Source organism: Rhinichthys klamathensis, unplaced genomic scaffold (assembly GCF_029890125.1).
Source record: "Rhinichthys klamathensis goyatoka isolate OS25496 unplaced genomic scaffold, OSU_Roscu_1.1 h1tg000303l_1, whole genome shotgun sequence".
Lineage (NCBI taxonomy): Eukaryota > Metazoa > Chordata > Actinopteri > Cypriniformes > Leuciscidae > Rhinichthys > Rhinichthys klamathensis.
This window is the reverse complement of record NW_026606822.1, coordinates 2,385,001-2,403,820: the sequence shown is the minus strand read 5'-3', so window position 1 is coordinate 2,403,820 and position 18,820 is coordinate 2,385,001. Positions and strand designations below refer to the sequence as shown.

At 40.4% G+C, this 18,820-nt stretch overlaps 1 protein-coding gene across 19 annotated transcripts in view; it reads left to right on the top strand.

Annotated features, from left to right (window-relative positions):
* ptprt (protein tyrosine phosphatase receptor type T) overlaps positions 1-18,820 on the top strand; it is a 274,244-nt gene that overhangs the window by 174,670 nt on the left and 80,754 nt on the right. For 10 of the 19 annotated variants that reach the window (XM_056270636.1, XM_056270628.1, XM_056270634.1 and 7 more), the window contains 2 exons: positions 4,882-5,017; positions 17,280-17,312. In XM_056270636.1, the coding sequence (XP_056126611.1) occupies positions 4,882-5,017; positions 17,280-17,312 (169 nt within the window). The remainder of the gene's footprint in view (positions 1-4,881; positions 5,018-17,279; positions 17,313-18,820) is intronic. The other 9 variants (XM_056270640.1, XM_056270639.1, XM_056270637.1 and 6 more) reach the window with 1 other exon arrangement.

The following is an 18,820-nucleotide window of genomic DNA, read 5'->3' as shown; positions in this document are numbered from 1 at the left end:
GCCTATTTCCAAAAAAAGTGGAGTATCCCTTTAAAGAGTTGGTAAAATGAGTCAAAATTGGTAGTTCGAGATTAATGTTGTTGTGAAGATAGTGCTGGTTGGGAGGATGGTATCAGAAAAGAACCACATCATGGCGAAAGTGTCTATTAGGATGTGTGTGAATGTGTTTGTGTGTGTGGATCATGAACTGTTGAACCCAATCAGATCAGAGCAGACTGGAGGACATGGAGTTCAGTTACCACATTGATAGAGTCAGGAGAACACATAGTCCATCCACGTAAACCATCCATAGCGCTGCCTTCACCTTCTGACAGCTCTGGATGGAGCTAAAAAGTGTTTGGCTAGAAAACACTCCAAAGACTAGCAAGGTTAGAAGAGATTGGCTTAGTGTTCTTTCAAAGGTCAGAAGAAACTAAACTTGTGATCCTTTTCAAATTCCAGTTTAAAATATATCTTTGCTTGCCACGTTCAGACTACACAATATCAATATCACAGATTCATTGGGCGTAGGGTGTCGTGGTGATTCGTAAACGACACATCTGGATGCAATAATCTATTGTTTTATCTATTATAGTGCGTTATAGTAGACGACAACCGATGCCGCATCTGCAAATCTTCACAACGTCTCGACAGAAAGACTAGCATGTTTAATTTTTTTTTTTTTGGGCCCTCCACCACGGGTTCCGTCACATCTGTGACATTGACCAATAGGAGCACAGAAGCTCTTCCATACAGAGCTTTCAAACATGGCAAACCAAAAGAGAGACGATGGTATTGGTGCTGCTGGGGGAATTAAATAATGGAGGAAAGGTTCGTGAAGATATGGCAACAATACTCCTGCCTGAATGATGTGTCCTCGAGGGACTACCGCAACAGAGTGAAAAACGAAGCGTATCAGTGAGAACACTCGTTCAAACAGCGCACACCTCAACCTGACTGCACATCACATTTTTGACTTTATTGATATTGCTTTTAATTGTAATGCAACAGACCGGTCAACCGGACATAAATTAAGCCTTTAAAGAAAAGGGTTATTGGGCTGTTTACAGTGTCATATACAATAAAAGAGACTGCACAGTGACCGGAAATAGAAATGAACACAAAAAACCTGCCTAACTGCTAAACCTTACACAACACTGACGGCGGACTTGTGCTCAGGAGTAACTCGGGAGTTTTTTTTCTCTACGAATTCTTTCTACACACACACACACACACAATATGACGTAACGCGTATGTTTTAAAAAAAACATAATGTAACATACAAATAACACTTTTTAAATAGCTCACTTAACCCTCTGGGGTTCTTCGGGTCAAAAATGACCCGAAGCGTTTAAATAAAAAAATGTTACAAATCGTAGCTTCATCGGAATGGTCCAAAACTTGGTGACTTTTTTGGTACTTGGTATATGAACACCCCAAAAAATTGGGGACAGGATTTGAAAAGTCTAAGTGGTCGTAAAAAAAAATAGTCACACTCAGGACCTTCGGGTCTAAAATGACCCCCATAGGAAATGAATGGGAAATTGGCAAAAATATGAAAATACAGAGTTTTTTTGTGCATACAATCTACAAAACAGCCAGGATGCAGAAAAAAAGCACACAACAGTGAAGGGGTGAATCTCTTAAAACAATTGGTGACAAAATGCTTTCCATTTGTTCTCTTTATAATGCAATGTTCAGGTTTGAATGTATTATAAAGTAAAACTGCCACTTCAAATTACCATTTAAACCAACCAAAAAAAAAATAAAAAAATTCAAAATAAAAAAAAAAAAGACAAAAATAGTCTTTGAGAATCTGTTGTTATATATTAAAATCAACAACCTGAAAAAAATTAAACAATATGTGAAAAAATCACTAGAGTGTTTCTACCATAGGTTTCTACAGAGAGCTGTAAATCCACTAGTGGTAAAAATGTGCTATTGCGTGATAAAAATGCTCAGTGTGTCCACCAGATGGCTCCGATCTCATTTCACAAATTGTTTTCATGAGGCCTAGACTTGACTCTAAAATGAAATAAAGCTTTAATAAAAATTTTTTTTTATTATATATATATATATATATAAATTTTCTATTATATTCAATGGGAAAAAATGGGTCTTAATTATTGCATAAATATTAATTATAAATCATAAAATTATCTCTAAACACCAAAAAAGAAAAGAAAAAATATTATTGAACAAAAATATATTTCATTGATTTTACTCAAATAAAATGTATCTTAATGCCGCCCTCCGGGTCATTTTTGACCCGAAGGTCCTGAGTGTGAGTCTAAAATGAAGAACCCCAGAGGAAAGTGTTTATTATACAAATAAATTACTAAATTCCAAAAATGAATAAATGTAAACGAACAAAAATTTGCGTTGCATTTACAATCCTATGAAAACAGGGGGTGCTGCAGCACATGGAGGCAGAGAACCACCCGACGCGATCTGCATTAAAATCGTTTAAGTTTAATGATTTATTTTCATCAGTTACGCTTGTTTGATCTAGCATTCTGCCCGCTTTGAATCAGACAAAGATATAAAGTGAATAAGGCTACATTTATTTGAATGAACAAACTAAAGCATTTGTATGAATTAATTATAGAGAGAAAGAGAGAGAGAGAGAGAGATTCATACCTGCGTCTTTTCAGCTTCTCTCTACAACGAAGCAGAGTTTAATTACTTATTAATAGTAATAGTATAGCGGTGTAACCCCCTCATTTCTGAGAAATATAATGTAGCGTTTCAGTAGCGAAGCTATTTTATTACTTAAAGTTGTGGGGCAGCGTTGGTAACAAGTTTCTTTGCTCCTGAATGTTTCTGTGTGTGCGTTTCAATGAAAACAACGCATTAATATAGAACGGTGATTAAACTGACTTAGAACTACCTGGACTCTGAATGAGCCAAGTGGAGTGGATTTGAGGAAGCAGCAGCGTGAAACTCAAGGCTGTAGCTAAAACGCGGAATGGAGTTTAATTTTTTTAGGGTATTCCTCTAGTGGAATGGATTTGACTGACTGCGCTCTGAAAAGAGAACAGACATATGCGCTGAATTAGAGACGGTAAAAGTGTGTGGCAAGCATTCGCTGAGTTTTGTTTCATTTTTGTTACGTGTTCCAGAAAAACGTTCACAAACACGAGACGGCAGAAAGCGCACCCTGTTTTTTTCCCCTTTATTTTACAAAAACAAAATGTTTTGTTTTCATTGTAAGTGGACACATATAAAAGTAGTTTCTAATAATGTATTGCTTTTATTTTTATAAGCATAAATGACCACCAAAAATAAAATGTGTAATCCATAAAAAATCCACCAAAAAGTGCCGGCGTGTTTGTCGACCCCAGAGGATTAAAACAAGTTTAATTTTTTAATTGTTATGTCACTCCAAATCGCTGTCGGCACATATGCACAGTACATGTCATGTTTTCTTTTGTGAAAATATCTCAACATCCTTAAAACAAGAGAAATATACTTGAAGCAAAACTGCATGAAATAGTTAGACTTTTTTCAGTGAGAATTTCTTGAATGTGTTTTTACAACATTGGCATTTATATATATATTAGAACTGAAAAACAAGCCAAAAGTACTGATTAATAAAAGGACTTTTTATGTAGGTTTAGCTCTTCAGCATACAGTTCCAGCATTTTTTTTTTTTTTGAATGTTTAATCTTCTCATGCTTAAAAGAACTGTACGGTTTGAGGGAAATAAATAAATCAAATGATTGAGCTTACATGAAAGAAAACCACCCACATAGAGAGATCAATGTGTTAATATGCAGCAGATTGTTAAAGATGTCGCACTGGCAGGTTAAGAAAAAATTCTCTTAAATGCAAAGTGAAGGTAAAAATACAACATAATTGTTTAATCATTGAAGGCAGGGATTACGTGCTTTTCTAAGGTTTGTGTATCTTTAGATATTTTATGCAATCATTTATTTATATAAAAAAAAAGTATGTATATGGATCCTTTCTTCTTTCATTATTAAGATTGATGTAGATTATTAAATGGTGGAATGTTTCATTTAGTTCATGTTTTGAAGATAAAATGCAAAAATATCAAGATGATTATGATCTTTTCAAAAGTGAATTACGGCACCGGCAAACATCTGAAATTCTTTCATAGAAATAATGGCAATTTCACAGTAGAATTACATGCCTGATAAAGGAAAAATGAGCCGTTGGTGTGGAGCCACGCTAATCTGAACAGTATTTTCTAAAAGTCATGCATGGTTGTATAGATTTTATACAGATATCAAAATAACAATATATCGTCAACAAAACGTCCTGCAAGATGTGGTGCATGCGAGTATGCAACACCCGTATGTACACAAAGACACACATACTGTACATCTGCATGAATCTCTACCCTCGTTCTCTGCCTTCACCCTTTTTTTGTTTTTCTAATCATTCTTCCATCCATATTTCATGCCTGCATTTATTGCATTGAATTGTCTTTCAGTTTATTTGCATTCTCTAACCCAAAATCCAAAGGCCCTAAAGTGTTTCATTTCACCACAGTGATCCAGTATATGAAAAGCTCCTTAAGGTCTTTTTTGTTTTTGTTTTTTTTGTCTGTTGCCTGTTAATTAATGCCATTGAATAAACGATTCCCCTTTGCCATAGACCCGCCACACAGTAATGATCAGTGTCACTAGTGCATTTGTTTTGTCTAAATTTAAATGCATTTAATTAATTTAATTTTGAATGTGTTTCATTTGGACTGATTGTGCAAATGAAAGTGTGTGAATGTGGGACGTGCTTGATTGGGCATCATTTTTATGTGTTTTCATTTGATTCGTGTATGTGTTGGTTTTGTGTGTGTCACCATAGAACATTTCTCAACGGCTCTTGTCTTAGTTAAAGACCCTTTCTCTTCTTTGTGATGTACTTGTTGCTTTAAAGGTGCATCTACCCAGAATTCCAATGACATAGAGCCTGAAAAACAGGTGGACAGCACTGTAAAGATGGCAGGCGTCATTGCGGGAATCCTCATGTTTGTCATCATTCTCCTGGGCGTTCTTCTCACCTTCAAACGCAGGTACTGCTTGCACACACTTTTAGCTTGACATTATGATGAATAATAGAATGAATGTACTGTATAGTTGCTCATGTTTGAATGTACAATAGCTGAGGCGGGGAATTTGAGGGTGTTAGTTAGCATTGCTTTTGACATAATCAGCTTTGTGTCTCCTAGTGAAACATGCACACTGGCTTTCTTTCATTACATCACTTCCTCTCACCATCTTTACCCCCCCAGCACACCTCCTCATGTCCATGTGCCTTACAAGAGCTCACCATAGTGCCTCTGCTGTCCCTGCCGCACACCAACACACCTCGCTCTCAGCTCTACACTCCTGTAGGTCTTTCCTCTAGTGTCCGTCTGGAACAGTTTATTTAGTTTAGACAGGAATTACGGGGGTGTTTGTCCGACCTGCTATTTAAGGTTTGAACCCTTTAAATTGAAGTCAAAACTAAAGTTTGAGATAGATGGGATGCGATTAAAAATATCCTATTAGCAATAAACTGATATATCAGATATCGATAAGCCGATATTTGGCCATTTTGAGATTATTAGAAGTGGTAGTTCCCTTTTGTCAGTTACAAAATCTATCTGCAGCCTTGTCTACATTGTAAATGTATCGGTATTTAATAATAAACTCTGTTTTTAAATATTTGAGTGAATTTTCAGTAAATATTATTAAATCTTTTAGAAATTTTATGCGTGCCTTATATTGCATTACTGATATTTATAAATATTAATATTATATCATAAATGTTTATACTATATTGTATTGTTGTCACAATACTGGAATTTCTAACTTTGATACGATACCTTGAAAAATACTGATATTTGATACCATTTTGCCATATGGATATTTTACTATCCCATTTTTTGTCTATCCATTGAAAATCTAGTTGAAATGTACTTCAAAAAGTACATGACGCATCGTAACAGCTAATCCATATGAATTAAGCGGTTTAATCTAAGGGTGCTTTCACACCTGGATCGATTGGAGACGTTGTTCCGAAACAAAGGGGCGTTTCCCTTTTGGCCCGGTTCGTTTGGTCATATGTGAACACAACAATCGCACTCTGAATCGGAACAAAACAACCGAGCCGAGATCGCCTAGAAGAGGTGGTCTCGGCTCGATTCCATACGAACCCTGGAGCGGTTCGTTTGTAGTGAGAACACAACCGGAACAAATCAATGTCGGAGTTTTTTCGCCTTTGCGCGGCACTGCTCGACGGACCGTTCATAACCCCTCTCTTTCATTTTATAGCTGATCTTCTTGTACACTTCGGTGTTCTTGTGTGCAGTGTCCAACATCCGGGAGATGTGTTCTTCCGACCAGGGTTTGGCCGGGAAAAAAATGAAATGTCCGCCAAAATTAAATCTCTCCGGTCAAATTGTCCGATTAAAATTGCGTAATAATCCCGCCCCCCTAACACAATATGAATTTGAGAATAAGCCTAAAATGTATAAAGCAAAAATACACCGACCTTTTATAGGAACAGGCTCTACCTTAGAAAGTTATTAAACAACATCGCATGCTGCATTTCAAATAAAGCGCACGCCGCTGTAATATAGACCTAAACAACGAACGATTGAGTGAGACGTTTCAAATATGGCCAGGTCCATTGATATTATTGATAAAGTTGATAAATTGATAAAGTTGACGATGCAGACTCGCCATCTTCGCAGTAGTGAACGCGCCTATAGAGAGAAGTGTGCACGCGCCGACGCCTCCGTGTCCTGATTAGCCTATTAGCCTATATTGTCCACTATATTTGCTTCATATTTATTAATCCAGTCAAATTTGTTGATGAAACATTGATTAAAATTAATATACAATTTATACAAAACGAAATTTTCAAGCAAAAATAATATTCGAAGATCGCTGGGTTGATTATTATTCGAAAATCGCACCCCTCCACCACATGCACGCACACATGCATTAGGCTACACCCCAGAGCATGTGAGCAAAGCAGAGCGGTGTGACGCTTATTATAAGTAAAAAAAATAATATATAAGTTTCATATTTATAAAAAATATAATGTTATTATTTTTTTTATTTCATCTATGTTGATTATAGGCTATATGAAAAGGGAACCGCATGAGATGAGTAAGATAGGATCATAAGATGACCAATAGGCCTATATCGGAAAACATTTGGAATTGGTCAGACATGATTTTGACCAGTTATTTAGTTTTGTTTTGTAGAAAGCCTTTCTTTAAAGTTTATTTCGTTTTGTATAAATTGTATCTTCATTTTAATCAATGTTTCATCAACAAATTTGCCTGGATTAATAAATAAGAATTTATTCATATGAAGTGTGCATTTCTCTCTCTAGGCGCGTTCACTACTGAAGATGTCGAGTCTGCATCGTCAACTTTATCAATTTATCAGCAATTTAAATGTTTCATGCATAATCATTACTTTCACCGGTTCTTTGTGGCAAGCTTTATTTCAGGTGTTGCATGATATCTCTGCGCCCAAGTAGCAGTGCTTCGCCTGTGTAGAGTCTCCGCAACGGGGATAGATTGAAACGCGCGCCCGAGTGAAGATTGCGCAACTCGCGCAGCGCGTCGTCAATGCAACTGATAGCAGCGGACACGAGCGCTCAGCTTGATTTAAAAAACAACTGATTTTAGCGCTAGATCTCTTATTTAATAGCGAACTAAATGAATGATCTACTAGTTAACTGGAGATTTTTTATTTATTTGTGTTAGGTACATCCGTGCCTCAATGTTTCAAAAAGTGAATGTGTGTGAAACCATAGTAAAAAACAATTGGTGTTGATTGACGCCAATCGGACGTTCATGGTTTTTTCCGTCTATTTGAAAGTTAGGCTAATATAATAACATGTAGCATTCTATAAGGCCTGATTATGTCATTTTTTAAGTTATATAGCCTGCCTCCAGTTTTCCTCAACTTGACTAATTAAGAGGCGTTCCCCTTCAGGGACTACCGCTGCGTGTAATCGCAGTGGGAACGCCCCCAGCGTGACGCGTCTGAAGCATGAATGAAATCAGTCAATGGAGAGAATGAGTGTACGGCGAGTGACGTCATAGACCAGGAAGCTATAAATATCCCCTGAGCACACAACACGCCAGCTTTTGTCACTTCAGCAGCTCTGTGCGTGTGTCTGAATCTGTCGATTGTGTTTGTCTGTTCTGTCAGGAGTTTATCACTATATATATATATATATATATAAAAAAACCAATATGAGCGAGCAGTATAGGAAGTGTGTTCCCCCCTGTACTCGATACATCACGGGTGGGGATTCACACGAGTTATGTGTGGCTTGTTTGGGTGTTCAGCATGCCCAGTCGGCTCTTGAGGGAGTCGACTGTCAGCATTGCGAACGCTTTCCTCTAAGAACTCTGCGCTCGCGGCGATCGCTCTTTGAGGAGAGTGGTTTGCTGCGAGCTCCCCAAGGCTCGGGTCCCGCTTCTGTTGAGGCAGAGCGGCGGCGCTTGACTTGGGGTTCGCAGATGGATCTCACCGGCGATGTTGAGACGGGCCCCGCCCTATCTCAGCTTTCTCTGGCGGGATCCGGTGCCTCTCACCCGGCTTCGGAAGCACGCGCTGCGGCGGTTACTTCTGCCCAGGTGGAGGCATATGATGATGTGGAATTAAGATTATCCAGTTCTGAGGATCTGGATGTCGAAAGTTTTGCATCAGAGGGAACTAGTGTGACACATTATACTGCAAATGAAGAAGGTTTGATGGATGTGTTATCTCGGGCTGTTGAAAGGCTCAGTATCGAGTGGCCAGCTGATAGACAGGATTCTAAAATTAAAAGCAAACTAGATGATAGATTTCTGTCTGCACGACCTCAACCTTCTCGCCGGTGCTTACCGTTCTTCCCAGACCTTCATGCTGAGGTTTCAAAGACCTGGGTTAGACCGGTTTCTAGCAGAATTTACACGAATCAGTCAAATGCTTATGGTAACATTTTTGGTGCTAAATCTGCTGGTTATGTGACGATGCCGAAGGCGGAGGAGACGCTCGCGAGCTATCTCTCTCCTGCTTCTTCGGTTTCACTTAAAGCGCCGGCTCTTCCATCTAGACCACTAAAGAATACCTCTGTGCTGGTGGGGAAGGCTTACTCGGCGGCTGGGCAGGCGGCTGCGTGTTTGCATACGATGGCTATTATGCAGGCTTATCAGGCCGACCTGCTCAAAGATGTTTCTGAGGGGGGTGAAATTTCGGCTGATATGATTAGCGAACTTAGGCAGACTGCGGATCTCACTCTGCGTCGTCGCGTGATGCTAACGACAGATGCCTCTCTCACGGGTTGGGGGGCGATCATGAGTGGTCGCCCGGCTCAGGGTCTGTGGGAGGACCATCACCGTCTATGGCACATAAATTGTCTAGAGATGTTGGCAGTGTTTCAGGCCCTGAAACATTTCCTCCCGGACCTAAGAGGCCACCATGTTCTTGTCCGGACAGACAACACATCGGTGGTTTCCTATATCAACCACCAGGGGGGTCTGCGTTCTCGCCCGCTTTACAAGCTGGCACGTCAGATCCTTCTGTGGTCCCAGGGGAAAATTCTCTCTCTCAGAGCTATTTATCTCCCGGGGTATTTGAATCAGGGAGCAGACATCCTGTCGAGGCAGGGGCCGAGGCCCGGGGAGTGGAGTCTTCACCCCGAGGTGGTGGAGCTCCTATGGGGACATTTCGGTCGTGCCGAGGTAGACCTATTTGCATCCCGAGAGACATCACACTGTCCACTGTGGTTCTCTCTCAGCCAGCCAGCCCCACTGGGGTTGGATGCTATGGTACATCCGTGGCCGAGGTCACGCCTGTACGCTTTTCCCCCGATCGCTCTGCTCCCAGGAGTTCTGGAGAGGGTTCGCCGGGACGGGCTCAGTCTCCTGCTTATAGCCCCGTTCTGGCCGGCCCGAGTATGGTTTTCGGACCTAGTGTCTCTCCTCGACGGCTCTCCCCTAGAGATACCGATCAGGAGAGATCTGCTCTCTCAGGCGAGTGGGTCGATCCTTCACCCCCGTCCAGAGCTATGGAGGCTGTGAGCTTGGCCTCTGAGGGGGCCCAGCTCATAGATTCTGGTCTCTCGGCTGAGGTCGTTGAGACCATCCTCCAATCCAGAGCTCCCTCCACGAGGAAGTTATATGCCGCGAGGTGGAAACTTTTCACCTCTTGGTGTGGAGAGCGCCAGCAGGACCCAGTTAACTGCCCGGTTGGTACAGTGCTGGATTTCCTGCAGGACCGTCTCTCCACAGGGTTATCCCACTCCACACTGAAGGTGTATGTGGCGGCCTTAGCTGCTTACCACACCCCTTCAAGTGGAGGTTCCCTCGGGAAACACCCACTTATATCTCGCTTCCTTCGTGGCACCCTGAGGCTGAGGCCTGCAGTTCGCACAAGGGTACCAGCTTGGGATCTGGCCATCGTCTTAGAAGGTCTCTCCCTTGCTCCTTTCGAGCCCATCGAGGAAGTTTCGGAAAAGTTTCTTACTCTTAAGACTATCCTTCTTCTTGCTATCTCACCTCTAAAAAGGATTGGTGATATTCAAGCACTTTCGGTGGCTCCCTCGTGCCTGGAATTTGCTCCTGGTATGGTTAAGGCCTTTCTCTGTCCGAGACCAGGTTATGTTCCTAAGGTGCCAACCACTTTGGTTAGACCTATAGTTCTGCAGGCTTTCTGTCCTCCGCCTTTTCTGACGTCAGACCAGAGGAAACTTAATTTGCTGTGCCCTGTTAGGGCTTTAGATGCGTATGTCCACAGAGCTGCTCTGTGGAGGAGATCGGAACAACTGTTTGTCTGTTTTGGGTCACCTAAGAGAGGGTGTCCTGCATCTAAGCAAAGGATGAGCAAGTGGGTGGTCGAGGCCATCTCGCTTGCTTACGGTTCGGCCCATCAGCCTTCACCTTTGGCTGTAAGGGCTCATTCCACCAGGAGTATGGCTGCCTCTACAGCTCTTCTTTCAGGAGCTTCTCTTCAGGACGTTTGTGATGCGGCAGGCTGGTCCTCACCGCACACTTTCGTCAGATTTTATTCCCTTGACCTTAGCTCCACTCCCGGGGCTCAGGTTCTCTCGTCGGCTTGTGTCTCCTAATGACACACGACGGGGATTTGGTCGTATGGGGATGTGGGTATTGCGTTCCCACTGCGATTACACGCAGCGGTAGTCCCTGAAGGGGAACGTCCCGGGTTACGTATGTAACCCTAGTTCCCCGAAGGGACGGACACTGCGTGTCCTGCCATACTCTCGGCATCCCCTGGGGTCGCTGCTTCAGTAACTTTTAAGCTGGCGTGTTGTGTGCTCAGGGGATATTTATAGCTTCCTGGTCTATGACGTCACTCGCCGTACGCTCATTCTCTCCATTGACTGATTTCATTCATGCTTCAGACGCGTCACGCTGGGGGCGTTCCCACTGCGATTACACGCAGCGTCCGTCCCTTCGGGGAACTAGGGTTACATACGTAACCCGGGACGATATTTGACCGGCATATCATCAAAATGTCCGTTTAACGAAACCTCTGCCGGTCACTTTGACCGGCACCATTTTTTTCTAGCGGAAACTCTGCTTCCGACCAAATATCTATGAGGCATTTCACCTCTTCGTAGCACCGCCACCAAGTCAACCCGCGATTCATTTTGTGTTAGGCTACTGTTGTCATGACGATGTCCCACAATGAAATGCGCGACCTGCACGCATGAGGTAGTGATATAATGGCGTAAGGAAAGCCCTGGAAGGGTGCGCGATTTGGACCGCTTTACAACAGTGTGGTGTGAACAGAGTGACGTATTAAATTGATTCGGAACAAAGTATTCTGTTTCGGATCTGTTCCGGAACAAAACAAATCGATCCAGGTGTGAAAGCACCCTAAGTCTTCTGAACAGACACGATCGCTTTATATGATGAAAAGATTTTAATTTAGGTTTTTATTCAAATAATATTGATCAGTTACAATGTCTCGGTTACATACAGTATGTAATCCTCGTCCCCTGAAGGAGGGAACGGAGACGTACGTCGAACGTGACCGACTAAAAGGGAATTACAGTTATCTCACCTAAATGTTTGGTCACTCAATGTATTTGTGTTTTTACAATGAAGTAATTTTGTTGTAACAGCTAACACACAGCATATAACCGACTGTGTTTACAACTTGTGAGCTGTTTGAGAGGCGACTTTATGTGTGCATGCGTAACCTGCGAGAATTAGTAGAATTATGCTCAAATTCAGGCGCTGTTACACCAACACTATACAACCGGAGTGAATAAGATGAGTGAGTGAGAGAAGGCGGGTGTGTGTCAACTCGCTGTCAGAGAGAATAGAGAGTGAGAAAGCGCAGCAGGTATCGGTGTATTGATACTGCGGTCTGCGGGAAATTAGTATCAGAACAGTTTCATATATTTCATTATCGATATGTATCGAAAAAATGATAATTTGATAATAAACTGTTTCTGTTTTTAAACATTTTGTATTAAAGGAGTGGTATAATGCCCTTTTCACAAGATGTCAAATAAGTCTCTGATGTCCCCAGAGTGTGCATGTGAAGTTTTAGCTCAAAATACCCCACATATATTTTTATATAGCATGTTAAAATTGTCCATTTTTGAGGGTGAGCAAAAACGCACCGTTTTGTGTCTGTTCCTTTAAACGCAAATGATCTGCCGCTCCCAGCACAGGGGGCGGAGCTTCAAGAGCTTGCACTCACACAAACATGCACTGAAAATTTCAAAACCTTTTAGCCTTTTATGTTCAACAGGACGTTTCTGAATGGTTTGTTGAATTTATGTGTAGTTTCTTCTAGTCATTGATTAGCATATTCTGTCTTGATAATCTATAAATCGTGTTCCAGGGAATTTACATTCGTGTAATACGTGTTCCGGGGACATCAGTGATGTCACTAACCCGGGAGGAATGTCGTGTAGTCCTTACCAGCCGTTTGTTGTAGTCCTTAAAAAGCGATGTCTTTAAAAGCAAATATCTCCCTTTGCTTTGAACTTTGAGCATTGTAACTTGTGCTCAAACAGCAACATTACACACTAACTAAAGTTAAAAAAGTGAAATCATAATCAACCACCCCTTTAATAATAATGATTTGGCTCTGTATTCACCTTATAGATAATAATAATAATTTAATGTTAATATTGCAAAATGAGACATGTATAAAATTGCTGAAATTAAATGAACTTAACAATATTTAATGAAAATTCACAATAAAAAAACCTGAAAGTTTATTATTAAATAGATGTATGTATAAGAAATAAGTTTATGCATGTCTCATTTTGCATTATTTAATTTAATTATTGGCATTATATAGGCCATTGACCACCAGCTACTATATATCACATACTAAACATAGTATGTTACATTAAAATAGTTGGAGAAAGTAAGTTCACCACCATCTAGGTTAATATTGTTGTTCTAGGCAAACAGCTCCACAAAGGGGCTTGTTTCACAAACATCAGGACTATTTGCCTGATATGATTAACAATGTCCTATTATTGACCACTGAAAATGGGTGGTAAATAGAATTTTATTGTAAAGGAATATTTGTGTACATTTTCTTGAAGACAAAACAGAAGTACTTCATCAAATGATGGAGAAGAGCATTGTGACTAGGCACATATTCAGATTCACATTGTAGTTAAGCACACTTTCAGCATTTCAAATAGCCAATTTAAAGGTGCTCTATGTAACTTTTAGCGGCCTCTAGTGGTGATGTTTCAGATTGCAACCAAATTTTACAAGAGCGCTCGTGCTCGAACTCATAGACAATACCGTCTATTACGCTAATATCTCGGCGAATACTAGACGGATTCGGCGAGCACTGAGCTCGTTGGGACCATCTAGTCGAGCTGAAAAGAACCATATAAGTTCCATAGTTTTTGGCGGTGTTTTCGCAGAGATATTAGCAGAAAACCATCGGGCGCGCTGCAAAAATTGCGGACGCCGGTGACGTCACGATCTCAGAAGAAAATCGCTCGTATCTCTGGAACGCAAAGACCCAGAGAGCTCAAATTCGGGGGAGGAGGTCCCAGGGGAACCCTTGCCCGAACGCTAGAGTGGCGGGCCTCGGGGATGCCCCCTACCGGATTGCCGTTCGCTGGGACCCCCGATTTCGAACGGCTATAACTCGGGGAGCCGGGCGAGTTGGACCTCGGGGGTGGGCTCGTTCGAAAGGCCCCGTCCAGCACTACGAACGATTAGAGTCTTGGGAATATTGATCAAAGATTGACTGAGATATAAGCCGAAAAACGTGCGCCTTTAACCGGACGTAACTCCCTGACCGTCTACAATAGACTGTATATAAGGAGAGAGGCTCGAGAGCGCGCATGCACGTCACATCCGTTGGATTTCGCGGTAAATCCGACCCGGAGACTTCACATAGAAATAGGAATACTGGCCTTCAGAGGTAATAGCAAAACTCGACAAGTGGATCATTTTAATGTGTGATTACAACCCTTTCACACACAGGCAATAAAAAAAGGATTCATTTTAGTAGAAAAGTTACATAGAGCACCTTTAAGTGTCTAGAGCGATTCTCGAGTCCTTACTAAAATCTTACTTATAATTGGAGAAGATATTTAACAAAATGTAAATATATGGATTACACATTTAAGAACCAATGGAAATTCCTTTAAAACATTGACATCCATGAAAGTCATTCTATAATTTGCACATTGTCCAATACTAGGAGGGCAGTAGTGAATATAGATCCCGCCCGGATCCCACTGTGACCATTCCTGTTCTTCATGGCATAGTTAGGGTCCGCACTCAGGCTGCTAAACTCAAATAGCTGATTAAGTTGACCATGTCTTTATGCATATTAGCCTAAACCTAGGACTTTTTTTATTCGATTTTTTTATCTGTTTGATTGTTCACAAGGACAAGGCGATCACGGTGAGCTTAGTTAGAGTGCACGGCACATTGCCAATACGAGCCACAGTCGGAAATATAATAGTGGTTAAAACCACCAGCTAAATCATTAAGCTCTAATTACCATGAATTGTAAAGGAGTGCTTGACAGCACTATTGTTAATGCATCACTGTCTGGAGCAGTGTGAATTGAAACTTAATGATAGATCTCGCTATTAAAAGAGCAGGAATCAAAAGGTTAGCCATGAATGGCCTTAGTAGGTGTTCATCTTCCACAGTCGATGAAGGAAGGGCACTTCTGCTATTCATAAGGCAGAATCTTGAAGCTTGAATATTACAATAATAGCTTGTGTTTTTGTCAGTTTTCTGATGTGTGGGAGTCATAGTAGCAAAAGTAATATGCAAATACAAAAGTTCTACAAGTCTGGATTCACATAAATAGCTCAGACTGTGTTTGGTTTGAAAACTTTACAGCTATCATGCATGCATTTAGACACCAATATATTGTAGCATGTGAGCTGCTTCCCCGTCAGCTATCTATAGGCAACTACCTTTAAAGGCAGTTGGATAAAGTTTATGTTTAAGTGTTGCTGGGCTAGCAAAAACAAAAATATAGCACATGCACATGTTGGATTAAACATTGTAGTAACTTTTATAGGTAGTTTTTAAGCACCATTTTAAGTACCTTTCTGTACTAGTGAAAGACTAGTATATCAGGCAGTGTTGCAATTCTGCATCCCGTTTTCCACCTCAATTCAAATTCAGAAATTCAGTTGGAATTTTAAAGGCATTCTTAAATCAGCAATGATAATGTCAGATATTTGTTAGTTTTCAGTCTGATTATCATGCAACAATGTCATCTATGTTCATTTTGCTGTTTAAAAGATCAGCCATGTTAATAGATAACACAGTTTTTGTTTTCAAATACGTTGAGGTGAATTTCGGGAATTAGGGAAGCAGCTCACGAGGATGTGGAACCAATTCTAGGGCACAAGAATTTAGCATCCGAGAACTCAAGAATTCAATTTGCAATGATTGTAGATGTCTGCTCTTTAGTTGCTCACTAATGCATTTAGTATTCTGGAGAAAAGACTAAATTGCTTATCCCTCAACTTCTTTTGATCATTCATATTTTAGCCACTGACACCAGCACTTAAGTCAGGCGATGATGTCTCATGAATTGCAGCATTTTACATGTCTTTCAGTCACCATGAATTATTTCTGCGGCGTCAAAAATGCTTGCAAGCTCATAAGCTATGCTTTTTTTTATCTCTCAGAGCTTGTGTAAAGCATGTTTTTTTTAAAGGCAGGAGAGATGGACTTCATTTTTAACTAATAATACAAGGATGAATGGAGTGGACAGGCTGAGTCTAATGGCAAATTGATGTTTTACTTCTTGGTAATAAAATGTCCCCTCAGGCATCTTTGACCAAGCCTAGGATAGATTGTAATTAATAATGGATGGCTCGCATATCTTTTCAAAGTTGGAATTGTGTCTCTCTTCTTGCATTGAGTCACAGGAGATTTGGCTCTGGTGCCGCTCAGTTTGGATGCCTAAACATGCTCAACCTGAAAGAACATGCATTGGGGATGGTACTCCATAAAGTCTAATGTGCTGTTTCACATTTTTGCCTGTGCAATACGCCATATTTTTCCTCGTCTCACAAAAGCTGTCAAGAACAGGTCTAGGTCACATTTCAATCCAAATCAAAGTATTTTTAATAAAAGTAAGCCTATTATGGGCTATTTTTGCACTGTGACAATTTTCATGACAATTAAAAATATTTTCCCTCAAATTCTCATTTCTCATTATGGTGATTGTCATTAGATTTTTATTCATTTGTAAATACAGAATTCATTAGCACTTTATGCACATTATCATGATGCATACATATACATATATATACACATAGTACATTTTCTATATTTCTATATTAATATTTTTTCTCCACATTGGCATAATGAGAATTTCAGCTTAATTAAAAAAAATCTTAATTGACTTGAAAGGTTTGATTTTGGGGAGAAATGTGACCCAGACATGTTCTTGACACTTCAATACTAACCTCACATGGCAATGTCAGATGTATACTGGCCATTTTGCATTTTTAAGGTATAGGCTGTAGAGCTTTTGTAGATTGATGTACAACAAGCGCTAAGCTGAAACATTTATATGTGAGGCATGGGACAACGTAACATTTCCATCTCAGCACTCAAGCTTCTCCATTTCAGCTAGAGTCAAACCTCAATGAGTTGCATGCGGCGCAACATAAACACTCACTGTTTGGCCTACCACACAGGAAACCTTCAGATGCTGTATTATTTGCTGTGAAGTATGAAGAGGTGATGCTAGTATGTGTGCGAGTGTGAGCGTATGTTACTTAACTTCTGAAATCATACCCTGTCTTTTATTTCTTCTCCTCTGGGCTACGTCTGCTAGAGAAATCCACACCTGGAGAACTCTAAGTGTGGGGTATTGTATGTTTAATTCTAGCCACAGTACGCATCCTGAGCCCATTCGCACACCATGTTTTATTTGATCCCATTTGTGTCGTGTTATACACGCATCTTCATTTATTTGACTTTTTTTTTAGCTTGTATTTGCCATTCACATTTTGGCACATGCACGGAATCTATCATCTTGATTTGTTTGTATTAGTGATTAAATATAAGCTCTGTTCCCAAACCTAGTGAGCTGCCTCACTGCCTACTGCCTACTTAGCCACCTGCCGTCTAATACAACTGATTTGGAACACGCTGTACATATGCAAAACATCCATGCGTCATACAGAATGTTTATCTCAATAGAATTTACCATGCAAAACACTAAATTGCCTAAAATAGCTTATACATTTTATTCAACACGGAAAACTATCAGTAAAAAGAATTGAGATTTTTCTTGCGTCGTCTCTATTTTAGATTTATTTTTTAATGAGCTCATGATGCATTTTGGGTTTGCATTGAATGTATATACCTAGAGGTGAAAGATACATCAATGACTCCTTAAAAACAAGGAGTCTCGTAAGGCAGCATCTTTTGAGCATCTATGATGCCTTAAAATGCTTACTCCGTAGGCAGTTCACTAGGTTTTGGAGCAGAGCAATAGTGGTTGTTGGTGTTAATTGTGAAAGTATTACGCTTTTGCTCGCTATCAATGTGGCCTGTGTTTAATGTGCTGTTTTTTTCTCTCTGCATTCTCACTCTTATTTTAATTGCTTGTTGTTGTGCATTGTCGCTGTTAAATGTTAGAGAAATCTGCAGTGATTTGTGCCCGGAAAATTTAAGGGCGGTTCAAATGTCACTACATTAGTATATTAAAATAAGTTTAATTTCTATAGCGAATCCTGTTGCCTGTTAGATCACCTTCTCATAAATAGCATTAGCATGTGTCCCATGGTGCAACAATTACAGTGAAAAGGGCACTTCATTTGCTCTTGTTCGTTTAGAGAGTGGCTTCAAACGACACTTTATACCACAATCCAGGCTAGCTGGTAATTATTCCTCTTTAATACTGTCACAACCCTGCCTCGTGTGCTGCACTACGCCATTAAGCTAATATGTTATGTTCATGAAGGCAAAGGATGATTACTCCTACGCCAAGCCACCTACACAGCCAACTGTATAGAGGATTTAGCTTAAAGCTCAGAGGTTGCCAGGTCTTTTCTGTAATCTTATAAAATCCACACAACTGCAACATTACTGAGAAGACATTATAATGCCAGTGCTTAAGGTCGTTTGGCTTGGATTACAGAGGCCAACAGTAACAGGTAAACGATTTATGGTTTATGGTACATTTCCTTTTTGGAATCGCATATAGGCTATAAAGTGGCTTTTTGCAATACGGATCCAGAAACCGATGCGTTGTGGGCTTTCTTTACAGCCGGTTAAATAGAATGTTGTAGCACCATAAATCAATATTAAAAATAAGGTCTCTTTGAAATTCTTAAACATAACAGCACTGAAATATTTATAGCAATATTC